Genomic DNA, 21,799 nt, shown 5'->3' on the forward strand with positions numbered 1-21,799 from the left:
ATTGTTATACAAATCTGTGAGTGTGCTTCATACAGTATACTACGGCTATGACTGGTTGTCATCTAACGTCAGGTAGATGTAGGATACCAAAGTTCCTAGAGGTTTGTCTGTTGGAAGACGCTGCAATGTCGCCGCTGCCTATTGTCCCAGTTCCATTCATTTCAATTCAATATCAATGTGAGGGATTCATTTGCACAAGCTATTTGATTACAGTAGAACAAGCTAATCAATTTGTGTCTTGAGTGACAGCTTGGTAAATATTGGCACGTGAGCAGTTTATAAGGCACTAATTTAGCAAAATTACAAGTCATCTGAATACAAGTGTGACACGTGTGTGTCGGGAGTAACTTTTATGTATTGATCTTCAAAATATCCTGACTTATTTCAGCAAACTGATTATCCAAGAAAGAAGAGGAATAGACGGCCAGTATGTTGCATAAACCTTAGTCAACTATTACCAGAAAATATATACAAAAGACATATTTATTATGAATTTGAACATCTAAAACCGGTGTTTTGACACTCGGCCGTCAATCAAAAAGCCATGACAACAGGAAGCAGCAACAGTTTCATTTGAAATGTATGTTTTAGGACTATAAATGGTACTTTTATCATTTTTCAACAGGATTCTACTGTATCAGGTAAAAACGACTGAATGAGCCAAAAAACGTGATATGATTTATTGATTTTTATGATTTTGGTTCAATCGTGAAAATAATGTTTGTCCTGGCTACTGAATATCTCTGAATTCACTGTCAGCATGCAGTCAAAGCTATCACCACTTTTGGAGCTAACTAGTGCGCTCAAATCGTATCCTGATGTTGACAGAAGATAGGAGATGTATTCATGACATTGCTGACTTAGCTAGCTAACATACACTATCGTTCAAATGTTTGGGGTCACTTAAAAATGTCCTTGATTTTGAAAGAAAAGCACATTTTTTGTCCATTAAAATAACATCAAATAGATCAGAAATACAGTGTAGACATTGTTAGTGTTGTAAATGACTATTGTAGCTGGATTTTTTTATTGAATATCTACATAGGCGTACAGAGGCCCATTATTATTATTTTATATATTTTTTTTCACCAGATAGACCAGTTGAGAACAAGTTCTCATTTACAACTGCGACCTGTCCAAGATAAAGCAAAGCAGTGCGACAAAAACAACACAGAGTTACACATGGGATAGACAAACGTACAGTCAATAACACAATAGAAAAATCTATATACCGTGTGTGCCAATGTAGTAAGATTAGGGAGGTAAGGCAATAAATAGGCCATAGTGGCGAAATAATTACAATTTAGCATTAACACTGGAGTGATAGATGTGCAAATGATGATGTGCAAGTAGAAATACTGGGGTGCAAAAGAGCAAAAAAAATAAAAATAACAATATGGGGATGAGGTAGTTGGGTGGGCTATTTACAGATGGGCTGTGTACAGGTGCAGTGATCGGTAAGCTGCTCTGACAGCTGATGCTTATAGTTAGTGAGGGAGATATAAGTCTCCAGATTTAGCTTTTGTCAAGTTTGAGAAACAGACGCCTCACAAGTCCTCAACTGGCAGCTTCATTAAATAGTACCCACAAAACACCAGTCTCAACGTCAACAGTGAAGAGGTGACTCTGGGATGCTGGCCTTCTAGGCAGAGTTCCTCTGTCCAGTGTCTGTGTTCTTTTGCCCATCTTAATCTTTTCTTTTTATTGGCCAGTCTGAGATATGGCTTTTTCTTTGCAATCTGCCTAGAAGGCCAGCATTCCGGAGTCGCCTCTTCACTGTTGACGTTGAGACTGGTGTTTTGTGGGTACTATTTAAATGAAGCTGCCAGTTGAGGACTTGTTTCTCAAACTAGACACTCTAATGTACTTGTCCTCTTGCTCAGTTGTGCACCAGGGCCTACCACTCCTCTTTCTATTCTGGTTAGAGCCAGTTTGCGCTGTTCTGTGAAGGAAGTGGTACACAGCGTTGTACGAGATCTTCACTTTCTTGGCAATTTCTCGCATTGAAAAGCCTTCACCAACAAATGCCTTCAAAAATCTGCCGTTTCCAGCTACAATAGTAATTTACAATATTAACAATGTCTACACTGCATTTATGATCTATTTTATTTTATTTTAATAGACAAAAAAATTGCTTTTCTTTAAAAAAATAAGGACATTTCTAAGTGGCCCCAAACTTCTGAACATTAGTATACATCTAGAGAAAACAAGTTGTATCAAGTGGCTAGCTAGCTACCGTCAGAGTAAGTTGGTTTAGGCCTAGTTTTCAGAGTCATTTTTAGTAAGCATAGAGCGTGGGCAGGAAGTGCTGACAGGAAGGCCCTAATCTCACACACACCCATGAAGAAGTTTCACTTAAACTCACAAAGGGAGCACAGAGGAGGTTGAACATTGAGAGAAATAATGGACGTTGGATATCCCCAGGTCAGACTCCTCCTAAAAGGTGGAGAGGTAACCAGATTGATAGGGGGCTCGGATCATTATGAGATAATGCTCATATCATTTGGTATTGGAACCCACACCCTCTTCGGGGATTAGGGGCAACTTGCGTCACGGCTCGCAGGAGCCTGTGCTTTAAGAAAGGGTAAGGAAAAATGTGTGGTTAGTGGTTGACTGAAAAAGGCCCCCTTTAAGACTGAAAAATCCCCTTTAAGGGTTAAGAGCGGGATTGCAGATGCAAGATCTTGTAGGGGGAAAAAACAAACAAAAAAACACTAATGTAAAATATACTGTGTCAGTAAAATGTATCTACTTCCAGTAGCTGGAAGTAGAAGCCTAAATGTTGTTGTACATTAGTTTACTCCAATTAGGGGAGGGGTGGTAGGGTTAGGGGACTGGTACTGTATGTACTTATTTAAAAACATACAGTACCAGTCTAAAGTTTGTACACTCATTCCAGGGTTGTTCTTTATTTGTACTATTTTCCACATTGTAGAATAATAGTGAAGACATAAACTATGAAATAACACATATGGAATCATGTAGTAACCAAAATAGTGTTAAACAAATCAAAATATATTTTATATTTCAGATTCTTCAAACTAGCCACTCTTGAATGAGTAGGTGTGTCCAAACTTTTGAGTGGTACAATATATATTTTGCAGAGGCGCCAGAAAACCCACAAGGCTTTTTTTTAGCCGATGAGTAGTGACCAGAGGGGCGTTGCTATGGCCACAGATGCAAGTGTTAACCATAAATACAGTGGGGCAAAAAAGTATTTAGTCAGCCACCAATTGTGCAAGTTCTCCCACTTAAAAAGATGAGAAAGGCCTGTAATTTTCATCATAGGTACACTTCAACTATAACAGACAAAATGAGAAAAAAAAATCCAGAAAATCACATTGTAGGATTTTTTATTAATTTATTTTGCAAATTATTCACCCACTTAAAAAACTATTTTTAAGTGGGAGAACTTGCACAATTGGTGGCTGACTAAATACTTCTTTGCCCCACTGCACATGGTTGACTAGATGAGAACTTGCATAAGGCTTATATCTATATTTTAGAACATCGGATGTTGATTATTTTGGAGGCTGCCATCACGAAAAAGGGAAGTTAACTTAAAAGGATACTTCTGGATTTTGGTAATGAAGCCGTTTATCTACTTCCCCAGAGTTAGATGAACTCTTGGATCCCTTTTTAATGTCTCTGTGTGCAGTTTAAAGGAAGTTGCAACGGTACAAAACCCAAGATATTGATCCGTTTCAAGCAATCAATCTTATGTCATCGTGATGACTGTAAACTTTTATACTAACATCACCAATCTGAGGTAAAAAGGATGTGTAATTCCACTCAATTTTATGGGGTGAAAATGCCAGCTTGTGTAAGGTAGTAACACAAACTGTCCCCATTAGGGAAATATACAATCATTTTACATGGCAAAATTACTCAACATGTCAATTTCAGATGATAATATATGTTGCCCACTCAAAAACTATTGCAACAAATCTATTTCTCACTCATTTAACCATTTAGAGTTTAAAACTACTCTGAAACACAGTTGAAGCTCTAGACTAGAGACTCCATAGAGTCTGTGTAGCAGCCTGAACGTGTGGTGGCCCTTCTAATATTTTCTAGTTGAAGCTCTAGACTAGAGACTCCATAGAGTCTGTGTAGCAGCCTGAACGTGTGGTGGCCCTTCTAATATTTTCTAGTGCCCGTTGAGTTGAATCCTGCTTTTACTTCCTACTCGTACGTCCTGCGTTGGTCCTAGGGGTTCACCTGCAATGGCTGCCAGTCCACCCATTATGCCATCGCTGACTTGACTGGGGAACCCCGTTCTATTCATTCTATATCTATAGTAGCACACGCAGGCAGGAGCGGAGGAGAGGAGAACATGCCCCAACCAAGCACAGCTGCAGGCCTATGGACACGTTTGTAGTGCAGAGCATTGTGCAAAGGGAAAAATATATCATCTTTCAGTTTGTTGTAATGTTAACTTTTAAAAAAAACTTTTTGAACCAGGTTCTCTCATTGAGGTCAGAAGACCTCTTTCACAAGGGAAACAACAGCAAAAGAAAACCCCATCACAGTCACACAACTCTAGTGTTTTCTTACTTCCTGGTAGTTCTCTGAGTCTCAGTATAAATAACTCTAGTGTTTTCTTACTACCTGATAGTCCTCTGAGTCTCAGTATAAATAACTCTAGTGTTTTCTTACTTCCTGGTAGTCCTCTGAGTCTCAGTATAAATAACTCTAGTGTTTTCTTACTACCTGGTAGTTCTCTGAGTCTCAGTATAAATAACTCTAGTGTTTTCTTACTTCCTGGTAGTTCTCTGAGTCCCAGTATAAATAACTCAGAGGTTGAAACATATGAAACACAATCATGTTAAAACCCACAATATAAACTCTAGCTGGGGAAGGAAGGAGGTAAGGAGGGAAGGCTGTAAAAGAGGGAGGATGGAAAGAGGGAGGGAAAGAGGGGGGGAAGGCTGTAAAAGAGGGAGGGAAAGAGGGGGAGAGGCTGTACAAGAGGGGGGAAAGAGGGGGGGAAGGCTGTAAAAGAGGGAGGGAAAAGGGGGGGAGGCTGTAAAAGAGGGGGGAAAGGCTGTAAAAGAGGGAGGGAAAGAGGGGGGGAAGGCTGTAAAAGAGGGGGGAAAGGCTGTAAACGAGGGATGGAAAGAGGGGGGGAAGGCTGTAAAAGAGGGGGGAAAGGCTGTAAAAGAGGGAGGGAAAGAGGGGGGGAAGGCTGTAAAAGAGGGAGGGAAAGAGGGGGGGAAGGCTGTAAAAGAGGGGGGAAAGAGGGGGGAAGGCTGTAAAAGAGGGGGGAAAGAGGGGGGGAAGGATGTAAAAGAGGGGGAGAAAGAGGGGGGGAGGCTGTAAAAGAGGGGGGGAAGGCTGTAAAAGAGGGGGTGGAAGAGGGGGGAAGGCTGTAAAAGAGGGGGGAAAGAGGGGGGGCTGTAAAAGAAGGGGGGGAAAGAGGGGGGAAAGAGGGAGGGAAAGAGGGGATGGCTGTAAAAGAGGGGGGGAAATAGGGGGGGAAGGCTGTAAAAGAGGGGGGGAAAGAGGGGGGGAAGGCTGTAAAAGAGGGGGGGAAAAGGGGGGGAGGCTGTAAAAGAGGGAGGGAAAGAGGGGGGAAGGCTGTAAAAGAGGGGGGGGCTGTAAAAGAGGGGGGGAAGAGGGGGGGAGGCTGTAAAATAGGGGGGGAAAGAGGGGGGGCTGTAAAAGAGGGAGGAGGCTGTAAAAGGGGGGGAAGAAGGGGGGAAGCTGTAAAAGAGGTGGGAAAGAGGGGGGGCTGTAAAAGAGGGGGGAGGCTGTAAAAGAGGGGGGAAAGAGGGGGGGCTGTAAAAGAGGGGGGGAAAGAGGGGGGGAAGGCTGTAAAAGAGGGGGGGAAAGAGGGAGGCCCTGACTACAGGACTGAATGTGAGACTGTGTGTGTTCAGGTGGGTACACACAGCCAGTAATCCCCAGTAACAGGCTTGTCAGCAGACACTGGTGTGGGAGGACAGGCTACCAGGGTACAATAGCAAGTCAAAAGGAGAGACACGTCTATTCTCCCTGACTGAAGACCTACAGTGCAGTGACAGAGTGAGAGGTGTGGGAGGGGATCTTACCGAGGACAGAGCGTTCTTCAGACCCATAATCCCTGGAGAGGTAGGGGGGCATGTGTCTTGGTGGTCCAGCACCTGTTTTAACTTCTCCTTCTCAGAGGTGAGAGCGCTCAGGGCTGACTTCATGGTGGCATGCACTGAGAGAATGAGAGAGAGAAAGAGAGAGAGAGAGAGAGAGAGAGAGAGAGAGAGAGAGAGAGAGACAGAGAGCGAGAGCGAGAGAGGGAGAGAGAGAGAGAGAGAGAGAGAGTGAGTGGGTGGGTGGGTGGGTGGGGGCAGAGAGAGAGAGAGAGAGAGAGAGAGAGAGAGAGAGAGAGAGAGAGAGAGAGACAGAGAGCGAGTGAGTGAGTGAGTGGGTGGGGGCAGAGAGAGAGAGAGCGCGAGAGAGAGAGAGAGAGATAATGACTCCTTTAACAACAATTAGCTAGGTTTCAATAATTCAGTGTAAGGCCTCAGAGGATGTCTCCTCCATTAATAACTGAGAACCTACAATGTAGAAGTCTGGGGTTCCTGCTCAGCTGAGGGAGCATCTGATTGAGATCTTTTACCCCCTGAGTCTCAATCAGAGGTTATCAGTGCCCTCCTGTCATTCACATCAACACTCTCTATCAGTTGTGTTATGGCACAGACACACATAGAGTTTCTATTAGCATGCCAGAAGCCTGCAGCCCTATTGCACACTATGATGACACCACTGATGGCCTGCTGTAATAACTAATGGAATGCTTCAGAGTCAATCAGCACTTCTCTGCCTCATCTCTGCTCAATGGGCTATTTTCATATTAGCATTTTTAGACAATGTTTCTATGTTAATATGTAATTCAGGGAGATGAGTCGACAGCGTCCATTTCCTATTTTAACCCAATTTAAATTGTCAACCTGACGATCTCTGAAGAATTACGTACACGACATGGCCAAAAGTATGTGGACACCTGCTCGTCGAAACACCTCATGCTTCTGGGAAGGCTTTCCACTAGATGTCGACTAGCTGTCGTCATGTCTGTTATGTCTCTGTGTTGTTGTGTTTAGGACCCCAGGAAGACTAGCTGTCGTCATGTCTGTTATGTCTCTGTGTTGTTGTGTTTAGGACCCCAGGAAGACTAGCTGTCGTCATATCTGTTATGTCTCTGTGTTGTTGTGTTTAGGACCCCAGGAAGACTAGCTGTCGTCATGTCTGTTATGTCTCTGTGTTGTTGTGTTTAGGACCCCAGGAAGACTAGCTGTCGTCATGTCTGTTATGTCTCTGTGTTGTTGTGTTTAGGACCCCAGGAAGACTAGCTGTCATCATGTCTGTTATGTCTCTGTGTTGTTGTGTTTAGGACCCCAGGAAGACTAGCTGTCGTCATGTCTGTTATGTCTCTGTGTTGTTGGGTTCATGACCCCAGGAAGACTAGCTGTCGTCATGTCTGTTATGTCTCTGTGTTGTTGTGTTTAGGACCCCAGGAAGACTAGCTGTCGTCATGTCTGTTATGTCTCTGTGTTGTTGTGTTTAGGACCCCAGGAAGACTAGCTGTCGTCATGTCTGTTATGTCTCTGTGTTGTTGTGTTTAGGACCCCAGGAAGACTAGCTGTCGTCATGGCATCAGCTAATCCGAATAAAGATGACAGATGAAAGATGGTTGTTAGTGACGCTATCTCCTATTAGGAGCTATTGATTGTTGGAGACAGAGAGAGTACTTACGGTTGTTAGCGACGTGGCAGAAGTCCTCCTGTAGTTTGGCTACGTCTATAGGAGAGTCCATATAGGGAGGTTCAGGGTAGGCCTTCGCAGTCCCCAGGGCTGCAGTAGAGAGGTTGGGGTTGGAGGCGTGGAGACGGACGGAGCCAGATGAGATGCAACTGGGAACCTGGGATGGAACAGGAACAGGAAGCAGACAAACAGAAATGTATCTACCATTTTCCAAATAGTGGATGAACACACACATTTTGAGGCACAGAAGTTGCAAGTGAGGTTAAGTGAACTATCCATGAAATAAAGAACAGATACCCACACACTGATGAATGTTCCCCCAGTTCCCTCGTTTCGACCCGAAGGTCTCCGTTGGGCTTAACCCACGTGAACGTTTTTTAAAAGGCAACTATTCAAACATTTCAACTGACTGTGTTTCCTTTTACAGCACCTGCAGTGTTGTTTTCACATCTTTGCCATAGTTTTTAGAACCCCGCCATTTCCTTGGGGGCCTTTTTTCCTTTTTGGGGGTGTCAAATGTAGAAGCCTGAATATAATAAAATAGAAGAGACAGAGAGAGAGAGAGAGAAAGAGAGAGAGAGAGAGAGAGAGAGAGAGAGAGAGAGAGAGAGAGGGGAGAGAGAGAGGGAGAGGGAGAGAGAAAAAAAAGTTTATTTTAAGGAATGACTGATAGAGAAAATGATGTGTTCTATATTAAGCAGAGAACTGAAAATATACAAGATAATTCAAAACAACTTCAAGAGAAGTCTTAAAATTCCTCCTGTCACTGAGTGCAGTGCTTTATGTCAGTAACTATCCATACGTCCTAAATGCCTCCTGTCACTGAGTGCAGTGGTTTATGTCAGTAACTATCCATACTTCCTAAATGCCTCCCTATTCCCTATATAGTGAACTATTTTTGACCAGTGCACTATATAGGGAATAGGGTGCCATGTGGGATACATCCAGTAAGTGCACTTCTACATCAGTAACTACAAAAGTACAACTTGTTTCAGTAATACCTTCGTCAACCTGGCATTCCTGAAGAATACTACAAAGTGAATAAATGCCTTTCATTTACAATGTGGAATCAGATGATGAAAGAGGACAAGCTTTTAACGCTGTATCTGGATGGAATGATAAACATGTCTGGTGCATTTACATTTGAGTCATGTACTGTAGCAGACACTCTTCTCCAGAGAGACTTACAGTCAGTGCAATCAACTAGGGTCAGTAGGAAAACAACACCACATATCACAGTTATTATAAGTAGCCTCTTCTTGGAAATAGCTGCAATCACTTGAATACGTGGCATGATGAAAAACATGTAGGCAAAAGACTAGCACCATCAGTCTACAGACTAGATTACTACTGTCATCAGTCTACAGACTAGATTACTACTGTCATCAGCCTACAGACTAGATTACTACTGTCATCAGTCTACAGACTAGATTACTACTGTCATCAGTCTACAGACTAGATTACTAGCATCATCAGTCTACAGACTAGATTACTACTGTCATCAGTCTACAGACTAGATTACTACTGTCATCAGTCTACAGACTAGATTACTAGCATCATCAGTCTACATCATCAGTCTACAGACTAGATTACTACTGTCATCAGCCTACAGACTAGATTACTACTGTCATCAGCCTACACCATCAGTCTACAGACTAGATTACTAATGTCATCAGTCTACATCATCAGTCTACAGACTAGATTACTACTGTCATCAGCCTACCATCAACAGTCTACAGACTAGATTACTACTGTCATCAGTCTACACCATCAGTCTACAGACTAGATTACTACTGTCATCAGCCTACAGACTAGATTACTACTGTCATCAGCCTACAGACTAGATTACTACTGTCATCAGCCTACACCATCAGTCTACAGACTAGATTACTACTGTCATCAGCCTACAGACTAGATTACTACTGTCATCAGTCTACAGACTAGATTACTACTGTCATCCCCCTACATCATCAGTCTACAGACTAGATTACTACTGTCATCAGTCTACAGACTAGATTACTACTGTCATCAGCCTACACCATCAGTCTACAGACTAGATTAATACTGTCATCAGTCTACAGACTAGATTACTACTGTCATCAGCCTACAGACTAGATTACTACTGTCATCAGCCTACACCATCAGTCTACAGACTAGATTACTAGCATCATCAGTCTACAGACTAGATTACTACTGTCATCAGTGAATAAATGCCTTTCATTTACAATGTGGAATCAGATGATGAAAGAGGACAAGCTTTTAACGCTGTATCTGGATGGAATGATAAACATGTCTGGTGCATTTACATTTGAGTCATGTACTGTAGCAGACACTCTTCTCCAGAGAGACTTACAGTCAGTGCAATCAACTAGGGTCAGTAGGAAAACAACACCACATATCACAGTTATTATAAGTAGCCTCTTCTTGGAAATAGCTGCAATCACTTGAATACGTGGCATGATGAAAAACATGTAGGCAAAAGACTAGCACCATCAGTCTACAGACTAGATTACTACTGTCATCAGTCTACAGACTAGATTACTACTGTCATCAGCCTACAGACTAGATTACTACTGTCATCAGTCTACAGACTAGATTACTACTGTCATCAGTCTACAGACTAGATTACTAGCATCATCAGTCTACAGACTAGATTACTACTGTCATCAGTCTACAGACTAGATTACTACTGTCATCAGTCTACAGACTAGATTACTAGCATCATCAGTCTACATCATCAGTCTACAGACTAGATTACTACTGTCATCAGCCTACAGACTAGATTACTACTGTCATCAGCCTACACCATCAGTCTACAGACTAGATTACTAATGTCATCAGTCTACATCATCAGTCTACAGACTAGATTACTACTGTCATCAGCCTACCATCAACAGTCCACAGACTAGATTACTACTGTCATCAGTCTACACCATCAGTCTACAGACTAGATTACTACTGTCATCAGCCTACCATCATCAGTCTACAGACTAGATTACTACTGTCATCAGCCTACAGACTAGATTACTACTGTCATCAGCCTACAGACTAGATTACTACTGTCATCAGCCTACACCATCAGTCTACAGACTAGATTACTACTGTCATCAGCCTACAGACTAGACTACTACTGTCATCAGTCTACAGACTAGATTACTACTGTCATCCCCCTACATCATCAGTCTACAGACTAGATTACTACTGTCATCAGTCTACAGACTAGATTACTACTGTCATCAGCCTACACCATCAGTCTACAGACTAGATTAATACTGTCATCAGTCTACAGACTAGATTACTACTGTCATCAGCCTACAGACTAGATTACTACTGTCATCAGCCTACACCATCAGTCTACAGACTAGATTACTAGCATCATCAGTCTACAGACTAGATTACTACTGTCATCAGTCTACACCGTCAGTCTACAGACTAGATTACTACTGTCATCAGCCTACACCATCAGTCTACAGACTAGATTACTACTGTCATCAGCCTACATCATCAGTCTACAGACTAGATTACTACTGTCATCAGTCTACAGACTAGATTACTACTGTCATCAGTCTACAGACTAGATTACTACTGTCATCCCCCTACATCATCAGTCTACAGACTACATTACTACTGTCATCAGTCTACAGACTAGATTACTACTGTCATCAGCCTACACCATCAGTCTACAGACTAGATTACTACTGTCATCAGTCTACAGACTAGATTACTACTGTCATCAGTCTACAGACTAGATTACTACTGTCATCAGCCTACACCATCAGTCTACAGACTAGATTACTAGCATCATCAGTCTACAGACTAGATTACTACTGTCATCAGTCTACACCATCAGTCTACAGACTAGATTACTACTGTCATCAGCCTACACCATCAGTCTACAGACTAGATTACTACTGTCATCAGCCTAAATCATCAGTCTACAGACTAGATTACTACTGTCATCCCCCTACATCATCAGTCTACAGACTAGATTACTACTGTCATCAGCCTACACCATCAGTCTACAGACTAGATTACTAGCATCATCAGTCTACAGACTAGATTACTACTGTCATCAGCCTACAGACTAGATTACTACTGTCATCAGCCTACACCATCAGTCTACAGACTAGATTACTACTGTCATCAGCCTACCATCAACAGTCTACAGACTAGATTACTACTGTCATCCCCCTACATCATCAGTCTACAGACTAGATTACTACTGTCATCAGCCTACAGACTAGATTACTACTGTCATCAGTCTACAGACTAGATTACTACTGTCATCAGCCTACATAATCAGTCTACAGACTAGATTACTACTGTCATCCCCCTACATCATCAGTCTACAGACTAGATTACTACTGTCATCAGTCTACAGACTAGATTACTACTGTCATCAGCCTACATCATCAGTCTACAGACTAGATTACTAGCATCATCAGTCTACAGACTAGATTACTACTGTCATCAGTCTACAGACTAGATTACTACTGTCATCAGCCTACACCATCAGTCTAAAGACTAGATTACTACTGTCATCAGCCTACACCATCAGTCTAAAGACTAGATTACTACTGTCATCAGCCTACACCATCAGTCTACAGACTAGATTACTACTGTCATCAGTCTACAGACTAGATTACTACTGTCATCCCCCTACACCATCAGTCTACAGACTAGATTACTACTGTCATCAGCCTACATCATCAGTCTACAGACTAGATTACTACTGTCATCAGCCTACACCATCAGTCTACAGACTAGATTACTACTGTCATCAGCCTACACCATCAGTCTACAGACTAGATTACTACTGTCATCAGCCTACACCATCAGTCTACAGACTAGATTACTACTGTCATCAGCCTACACCATCAGTCTACAGACTAGATTACTACTGTCATCAGCCTACACCATCAGTCTACAGACTAGATTACTACTGTCATCAGCCTACACCATCAGTCTGCAGTCTAGATTACTACTGTCATCAGCCTACACCATCAGTCTACAGACTAGATTACTACTGTCATCAGCCTACACCATCAGTCTACAGACTAGATTACTACTGTCATCAGTCTACAGACTAGATTACTAGCATCATCAGTCTGCAGTCTAGATTACTACTGTCATCAGTCAACAGACTAGATTACTACTGTCATCAGTCTACAGACTAGATTACTACTGTCATCAGCCTACACCATCAGTCTACAGACTAGATTACTAGCATCATCAGTCTACAGACTAGATTACTACTGTCATCAGTCTACACCATCAGTCTACAGACTAGATTACTACTGTCATCAGCCTACACCATCAGTCTACAGACTAGATTACTACTGTCATCAGCCTACATCATCAGTCTACAGACTAGATTACTACTGTCATCAGTCTACACCATCAGTCTACAGACTAGATTACTACTGTCATCAGCCTACACCATCAGTCTACAGACTAGATTACTACTGTCATCAGTCTACAGACTAGATTACTACTGTCATCAGCCTACAGACTAGATTACTACTGTCATCAGCCTACACCATCAGTCTACAGACTAGATTACTACTGTCATCAGCCTACCATCAACAGTCTACAGACTAGATTACTACTGTCATCCCCCTACATCATCAGTCTACAGACTAGATTACTACTGTCATCAGCCTACAGACTAGATTACTACTGTCATCAGTCTACAGACTAGATTACTACTGTCATCAGCCTACATCATCAGTCTACAGACTAGATTACTACTGTCATCCCCCTACATCATTAGTCTACAGACTAGATTACTCCTGTCATCAGTCTACAGACTAGATTACTACTGTCATCAGCCTACATCATCAGTCTACAGACTAGATTACTAGAATCATCAGTCTACAGACTAGATTACTAATGTCATCAGTCTACAGACTAGATTACTACTGTCATCAGCCTACACCATCAGTCTACAGACTAGATTACTACTGTCATCAGCCTACACCATCAGTCTACAGACTAGATTACTACTGTCATCAGTCTACAGACTAGATTACTACTGTCATCCCCTTACATCATCAGTCTACAGACTAGATTACAACTGTCATCAGCCTACACCATCAGTCTACAGACTAGATTACTACTGTCATCAGCCTACATCATCAGTCTACAGACTAGATTACTACTGTCATCAGCCTACACCATCAGTCTACAGACTAGATTACTACTGTCATCAGCCTACACCATCAGTCTACAGACTAGATTACTACTGTCATCAGCCTACACCATCAGTCTACAGACTAGATTACTACTGTCATCAGCCTACACCATCAGTCTACAGACTAGATTACTACTGTCATCAGTCTACACCATCAGTCTACAGACTAGATTACTACTGTCATCAGCCTACACCATCAGTCTACAGACTAGATTACTACTGTCATCAGTCTACAGACTAGATTACTACTGTCATCAGCCTACAGACTAGATTACTACTGTCATCAGCCTACACCATCAGTCTACAGACTAGATTACTACTGTCATCAGCCTACCATCAACAGTCTACAGACTAGATTACTACTGTCATCCCCCTACATCATCAGTCTACAGACTAGATTACTACTGTCATCAGCCTACAGACTAGATTACTACTGTCATCAGTCTACAGACTAGATTACTACTGTCATCAGCCTACATCATCAGTCTACAGACTAGATTACTACTGTCATCCCCCTACATCATTAGTCTACAGACTAGATTACTCCTGTCATCAGTCTACAGACTAGATTACTACTGTCATCAGCCTACATCATCAGTCTACAGACTAGATTACTAGAATCATCAGTCTACAGACTAGATTACTAATGTCATCAGTCTACAGACTAGATTACTACTGTCATCAGCCTACACCATCAGTCTACAGACTAGATTACTACTGTCATCAGCCTACACCATCAGTCTACAGACTAGATTACTACTGTCATCAGTCTACACCATCAGTCTACAGACTAGATTACTACTGTCATCAGCCTAAATCATCAGTCTACAGACTAGATTACTACTGTCATCCCCCTACATCATCAGTCTACAGACTAGATTACTACTGTCATCAGCCTACACCATCAGTCTACAGACTAGATTACTAGCATCATCAGTCTACAGACTAGATTACTACTGTCATCAGCCTACAGACTAGATTACTACTGTCATCAGCCTACACCATCAGTCTACAGACTAGATTACTACTGTCATCAGCCTACCATCAACAGTCTACAGACTAGATTACTACTGTCATCCCCCTACATCATCAGTCTACAGACTAGATTACTACTGTCATCAGCCTACAGACTAGATTACTACTGTCATCAGTCTACAGACTAGATTACTACTGTCATCAGCCTACATAATCAGTCTACAGACTAGATTACTACTTTCATCCCCCTACATCATCAGTCTACAGACTAGATTACTACTGTCATCAGTCTACAGACTAGATTACTACTGTCATCAGCCTACATCATCAGTCTACAGACTAGATTACTAGCATCATCAGTCTACAGACTAGATTACTACTGTCATCAGTCTACAGACTAGATTACTACTGTCATCAGCCTACACCATCAGTCTAAAGACTAGATTACTACTGTCATCAGCCTACACCATCAGTCTAAAGACTAGATTACTACTGTCATCAGCCTACACCATCAGTCTACAGACTAGATTACTACTGTCATCAGTCTACAGACTAGATTACTACTGTCATCCCCCTACACCATCAGTCTACAGACTAGATTACTACTGTCATCAGCCTACATCATCAGTCTACAGACTAGATTACTACTGTCATCAGCCTACACCATCAGTCTACAGACTAGATTACTACTGTCATCAGCCTACACCATCAGTCTACAGACTAGATTACTACTGTCATCAGCCTACACCATCAGTCTACAGACTAGATTACTACTGTCATCAGCCTACACCATCAGTCTACAGACTAGATTACTACTGTCATCAGCCTACACCATCAGTCTACAGACTAGATTACTACTGTCATCAGCCTACACCATCAGTCTGCAGTCTAGATTACTACTGTCATCAGCCTACACCATCAGTCTACAGACTAGATTACTACTGTCATCAGCCTACACCATCAGTCTACAGACTAGATTACTACTGTCATCAGTCTACAGACTAGATTACTAGCATCATCAGTCTGCAGTCTAGATTACTACTGTCATCAGTCAACAGACTAGATTACTACTGTCATCAGTCTACAGACTAGATTACTACTGTCATCAGCCTACACCATCAGTCTACAGACTAGATTACTAGCATCATCAGTCTACAGACTAGATTACTACTGTCATCAATCTACACCATCAGTCTACAGACTAGATTACTACTGTCATCAGCCTACACCATCAGTCTACAGACTAGATTACTACTGTCATCAGCCTACATCATCAGTCTACAGACTAGATTACTACTGTCATCCCCCTACATCATTAGTCTACAGACTAGATTACTCCTGTCATCAGTCTACAGACTAGATTACTACTGTCATCAGCCTACATCATCAGTCTACAGACTAGATTACTAGAATCATCAGTCTACAGACTAGATTACTAATGTCATCAGTCTACAGACTAGATTACTACTGTCATCAGCCTACACCATCAGTCTACAGACTAGATTACTACTGTCATCAGCCTACACCATCAGTCTACAGACTAGATTACTACTGTCATCAGTCTACAGACTAGATTACTACTGTCATCCCCTTACATCATCAGTCTACAGACTAGATTACTACTGTCATCAGCCTACACCATCAGTCTACAGACTAGATTACTACTGTCATCAGCCTACATCATCAGTCTACAGACTAGATTACTACTGTCATCAGCCTACACCATCAGTCTACAGACTAGATTACTACTGTCATCAGCCTACACCATCAGTCTACAGACTAGATTACTACTGTCATCAGCCTACACCATCAGTCTACAGACTAGATTACTACTGTCATCAGCCTACACCATCAGTCTACAGACTAGATTACTACTGTCATCAGTCTACACCATCAGTCTACAGACTAGATTACTACTGTCATCAGCCTACACCATCAGTCTACAGACTAGATTACTACTGTCATCAGTCTACAGACTAGATTACTACTGTCATCAGCCTACAGACTAGATTACTACTGTCATCAGCCTACACCATCAGTCTACAGACTAGATTACTACTGTCATCAGCCTACCATCAACAGTCTACAAACTAGATTACTACTGTCATCCCCCTACATCATCAGTCTACAGACTAGATTACTACTGTCATCAGCCTACAGACTAGATTACTACTGTCATCAGTCTACAGACTAGATTACTACTGTCATCAGCCTACATCATCAGTCTACAGACTAGATTACTACTGTCATCCCCCTACATCATTAGTCTACAGACTAGATTACTCCTGTCATCAGTCTACAGACTAGATTACTACTGTCATCAGCCTACATCATCAGTCTACAGACTAGATTACTAGAATCATCAGTCTACAGACTAGATTACTAATGTCATCAGTCTACAGACTAGATTACTACTGTCATCAGCCTACACCATCAGTCTACAGACTAGATTACTACTGTCATCAGCCTACACCATCAGTCTACAGACTAGATTACTACTGTCATCAGTCTACAGACTAGATTACTACTGTCATCCCCTTACATCATCAGTCTACAGACTAGATTACTACTGTCATCAGCCTACACCATCAGTCTACAGACTAGATTACTACTGTCATCAGCCTACATCATCAGTCTACAGACTAGATTACTACTGTCATCAGCCTACACCATCAGTCTACAGACTAGATTACTACTGTCATCAGCCTACACCATCAGTCTACAGACTAGATTACTACTGTCATCAGCCTACACCATCAGTCTACAGACTAGATTACTACTGTCATCAGCCTACACCATCAGTCTACAGACTAGATTACTACTGTCATCAGCCTACACCATCAGTCTACAGACTAGATTACTACTGTCATCAGCCTACACCATCAGTCTGCAGTCTAGATTACTACTGTCATCAGCCTACACCATCAGTCTACAGACTAGATTACTACTGTCATCAGCCTACACCATCAGTCTACAGACTAGATGACTACTGTCATCAGTCTACAGACTAGATTACTAGCATCATCAGTCTGCAGTCTAGATTACTACTGTCATCAGTCTACAGACTAGATTACTACTGTCATCAGCCTACATCATCAGTCTACAGACTAGATTACTACTGTCATCAGCCTACCATCATCAGTCGACAGACTAGATTACTACTGTCATCCCCCTACATCATCAGTCTACAGACTAGATTACTACTGTCATCAGTCTACACCATCAGTCTACAGACTAGATTACTACTGTCATCAGTCTGCAGTCTAGATTACTACTGTCATCAGTCTACAGACTAGATTACTACTGTCATCAGCCTACACCATCAGTCTACAGACTAGATTACTACTGTCATCAGCCTACAGACTAGATTACTACTGTCATCAGTCTACAGACTAGATTACTACTGTCATCCCCCTACATCATCAGTCTACAGACTAGATTACTACTGTCATCAGTCTACAGACTAGATTACTACTGTCATCAGTCTACAGACTAGATTACTACTGTCATCAGCCTACACCATCAGTCTACAGACTAGATTACTACTGTCATCAGTTTTCAGACTAGATTACTACTGTCATCAGCCTACAGACTAGATTACTACTGTCATCAGCCTACACCATCAGTCTACAGACTAGATTACTAGCATCATCAGTCTACAGACTAGATTACTCCTGTCATCAGTCTACAGACTAGATTACTACTGTCATCAGCCTACATCATCAGTCTACAGACTAGATTACTAGAATCATCAGTCTACAGACTAGATTACTAATGTCATCAGTCTACAGACTACTACTGTCATCAGCCTCTACAGACTAGATTACTACTGTCATCAGCCTACACCATCAGTCTACAGACTAGATTACTACTGTCATCAGTCTACACCATCAGTCTACAGACTAGATTACTACTGTCATCAGCCTAAATCATCAGTCTACAGACTAGATTACTACTGTCATCCCCCTACATCATCAGTCTACAGACTAGATTACTACTGTCATCAGCCTACACCATCAGTCTACAGACTAGATTACTAGCATCATCAGTCTACAGACTAGATTACTACTGTCATCAGCCTACAGACTAGATTACTACTGTCATCAGCCTACACCATCAGTCTACAGACTAGATTACTACTGTCATCAGCCTACCATCAACAGTCTACAGACTAGATTACTACTGTCATCCCCCTACATCATCAGTCTACAGACTAGATTACTACTGTCATCAGCCTACAGACTAGATTACTACTGTCATCAGTCTACAGACTAGATTACTACTGTCATCAGCCTACATAATCAGTCTACAGACTAGATTACTACTGTCATCCCCCTACATCATCAGTCTACAGACTAGATTACTACTGTCATCAGTCTACAGACTAGATTACTACTGTCATCAGCCTACATCATCAGTCTACAGACTAGATTACTAGCATCATCAGTCTACAGACTAGATTACTACTGTCATCAGTCTACAGACTAGATTACTACTGTCATCAGCCTACACCATCAGTCTAAAGACTAGATTACTACTGTCATCAGCCTACACCATCAGTCTAAAGACTAGATTACTACTGTCATCAGCCTACACCATCAGTCTACAGACTAGATTACTACTGTCATCAGTCTACAGACTAGATTACTACTGTCATCCCCCTACACCATCAGTCTACAGACTAGATTACTACTGTCATCAGCCTACATCATCAGTCTACAGACTAGATTACTACTGTCATCAGCCTACACCATCAGTCTACAGACTAGATTACTACTGTCATCAGCCTACACCATCAGTCTACAGACTAGATTACTACTGTCATCAGCCTACACCATCAGTCTACAGACTAGATTACTACTGTCATCAGCCTACACCATCAGTCTACAGACTAGATTACTACTGTCATCAGCCTACACCATCAGTCTACAGACTAGATTACTACTGTCATCAGCCTACACCATCAGTCTGCAGTCTAGATTACTACTGTCATCAGCCTACACCATCAGTCTACAGACTAGATTACTACTGTCATCAGCCTACACCATCAGTCTACAGACTAGATTACTACTGTCATCAGTCTACAGACTAGATTACTAGCATCATCAGTCTGCAGTCTAGATTACTACTGTCATCAGTCAACAGACTAGATTACTACTGTCATCAGTCTACAGACTAGATTACTACTGTCATCAGCCTACACCATCAGTCTACAGACTAGATTACTAGCATCATCAGTCTACAGACTAGATTACTACTGTCATCAATCTACACCATCAGTCTACAGACTAGATTACTACTGTCATCAGCCTACACCATCAGTCTACAGACTAGATTACTACTGTCATCAGCCTACATCATCAGTCTACAGACTAGATTACTACTGTCATCCCCCTACATCATTAGTCTACAGACTAGATTACTCCTGTCATCAGTCTACAGACTAGATTACTACTGTCATCAGCCTACATCATCAGTCTACAGACTAGATTACTAGAATCATCAGTCTACAGACTAGATTACTAATGTCATCAGTCTACAGACTAGATTACTACTGTCATCAGCCTACACCATCAGTCTACAGACTAGATTACTACTGTCATCAGCCTACACCATCAGTCTACAGACTAGATTACTACTGTCATCAGTCTACAGACTAGATTACTACTGTCATCCCCTTACATCATCAGTCTACAGACTAGATTACTACTGTCATCAGCCTACACCATCAGTCTACAGACTAGATTACTACTGTCATCAGCCTACATCATCAGTCTACAGACTAGATTACTACTGTCATCAGCCTACACCATCAGTCTACAGACTAGATTACTACTGTCATCAGCCTACACCATCAGTCTACAGACTAGATTACTACTGTCATCAGCCTACACCATCAGTCTACAGACTAGATTACTACTGTCATCAGCCTACACCATCAGTCTACAGACTAGATTACTACTGTCATCAGTCTACACCATCAGTCTACAGACTAGATTACTACTGTCATCAGCCTACACCATCAGTCTACAGACTAGATTACTACTGTCATCAGTCTACAGACTAGATTACTACTGTCATCAGCCTACAGACTAGATTACTACTGTCATCAGCCTACACCATCAGTCTACAGACTAGATTACTACTGTCATCAGCCTACCATCAACAGTCTACAAACTAGATTACTACTGTCATCCCCCTACATCATCAGTCTACAGACTAGATTACTACTGTCATCAGCCTACAGACTAGATTACTACTGTCATCAGTCTACAGACTAGATTACTACTGTCATCAGCCTACATCATCAGTCTACAGACTAGATTACTACTGTCATCCCCCTACATCATTAGTCTACAGACTAGATTACTCCTGTCATCAGTCTACAGACTAGATTACTACTGTCATCAGCCTACATCATCAGTCTACAGACTAGATTACTAGAATCATCAGTCTACAGACTAGATTACTAATGTCATCAGTCTACAGACTAGATTACTACTGTCATCAGCCTACACCATCAGTCTACAGACTAGATTACTACTGTCATCAGCCTACACCATCAGTCTACAGACTAGATTACTACTGTCATCAGTCTACAGACTAGATTACTACTGTCATCCCCTTACATCATCAGTCTACAGACTAGATTACTACTGTCATCAGCCTACACCATCAGTCTACAGACTAGATTACTACTGTCATCAGCCTACATCATCAGTCTACAGACTAGATTACTACTGTCATCAGCCTACACCATCAGTCTACAGACTAGATTACTACTGTCATCAGCCTACACCATCAGTCTACAGACTAGATTACTACTGTCATCAGCCTACACCATCAGTCTACAGACTAGATTACTACTGTCATCAGCCTACACCATCAGTC

At 41.8% G+C, this 21,799-nt stretch overlaps 1 protein-coding gene across 2 annotated transcripts in view; it reads right to left on the minus strand.

Moving 5' to 3' along the window:
• LOC139405678 (oxysterol binding protein-like 3b) overlaps nucleotides 1–21,799 on the minus strand; it is a 127,890-nt gene that overhangs the window by 32,219 nt on the left and 73,872 nt on the right. For both annotated transcript variants that reach the window (XM_071148097.1, XM_071148096.1), the window contains exons 9-11: nucleotides 8,171–8,266; nucleotides 7,732–7,897; nucleotides 6,054–6,187 (exon numbers count right to left, since the gene is read on the minus strand). In XM_071148097.1, the coding sequence (XP_071004198.1) occupies nucleotides 6,054–6,187; nucleotides 7,732–7,897; nucleotides 8,171–8,266 (396 nt within the window). The remainder of the gene's footprint in view (nucleotides 1–6,053; nucleotides 6,188–7,731; nucleotides 7,898–8,170; nucleotides 8,267–21,799) is intronic.

The sequence above is a fragment of the Oncorhynchus clarkii genome, chromosome 3 (genome assembly GCF_045791955.1).
Source record: "Oncorhynchus clarkii lewisi isolate Uvic-CL-2024 chromosome 3, UVic_Ocla_1.0, whole genome shotgun sequence".
Lineage (NCBI taxonomy): Eukaryota > Metazoa > Chordata > Actinopteri > Salmoniformes > Salmonidae > Oncorhynchus > Oncorhynchus clarkii.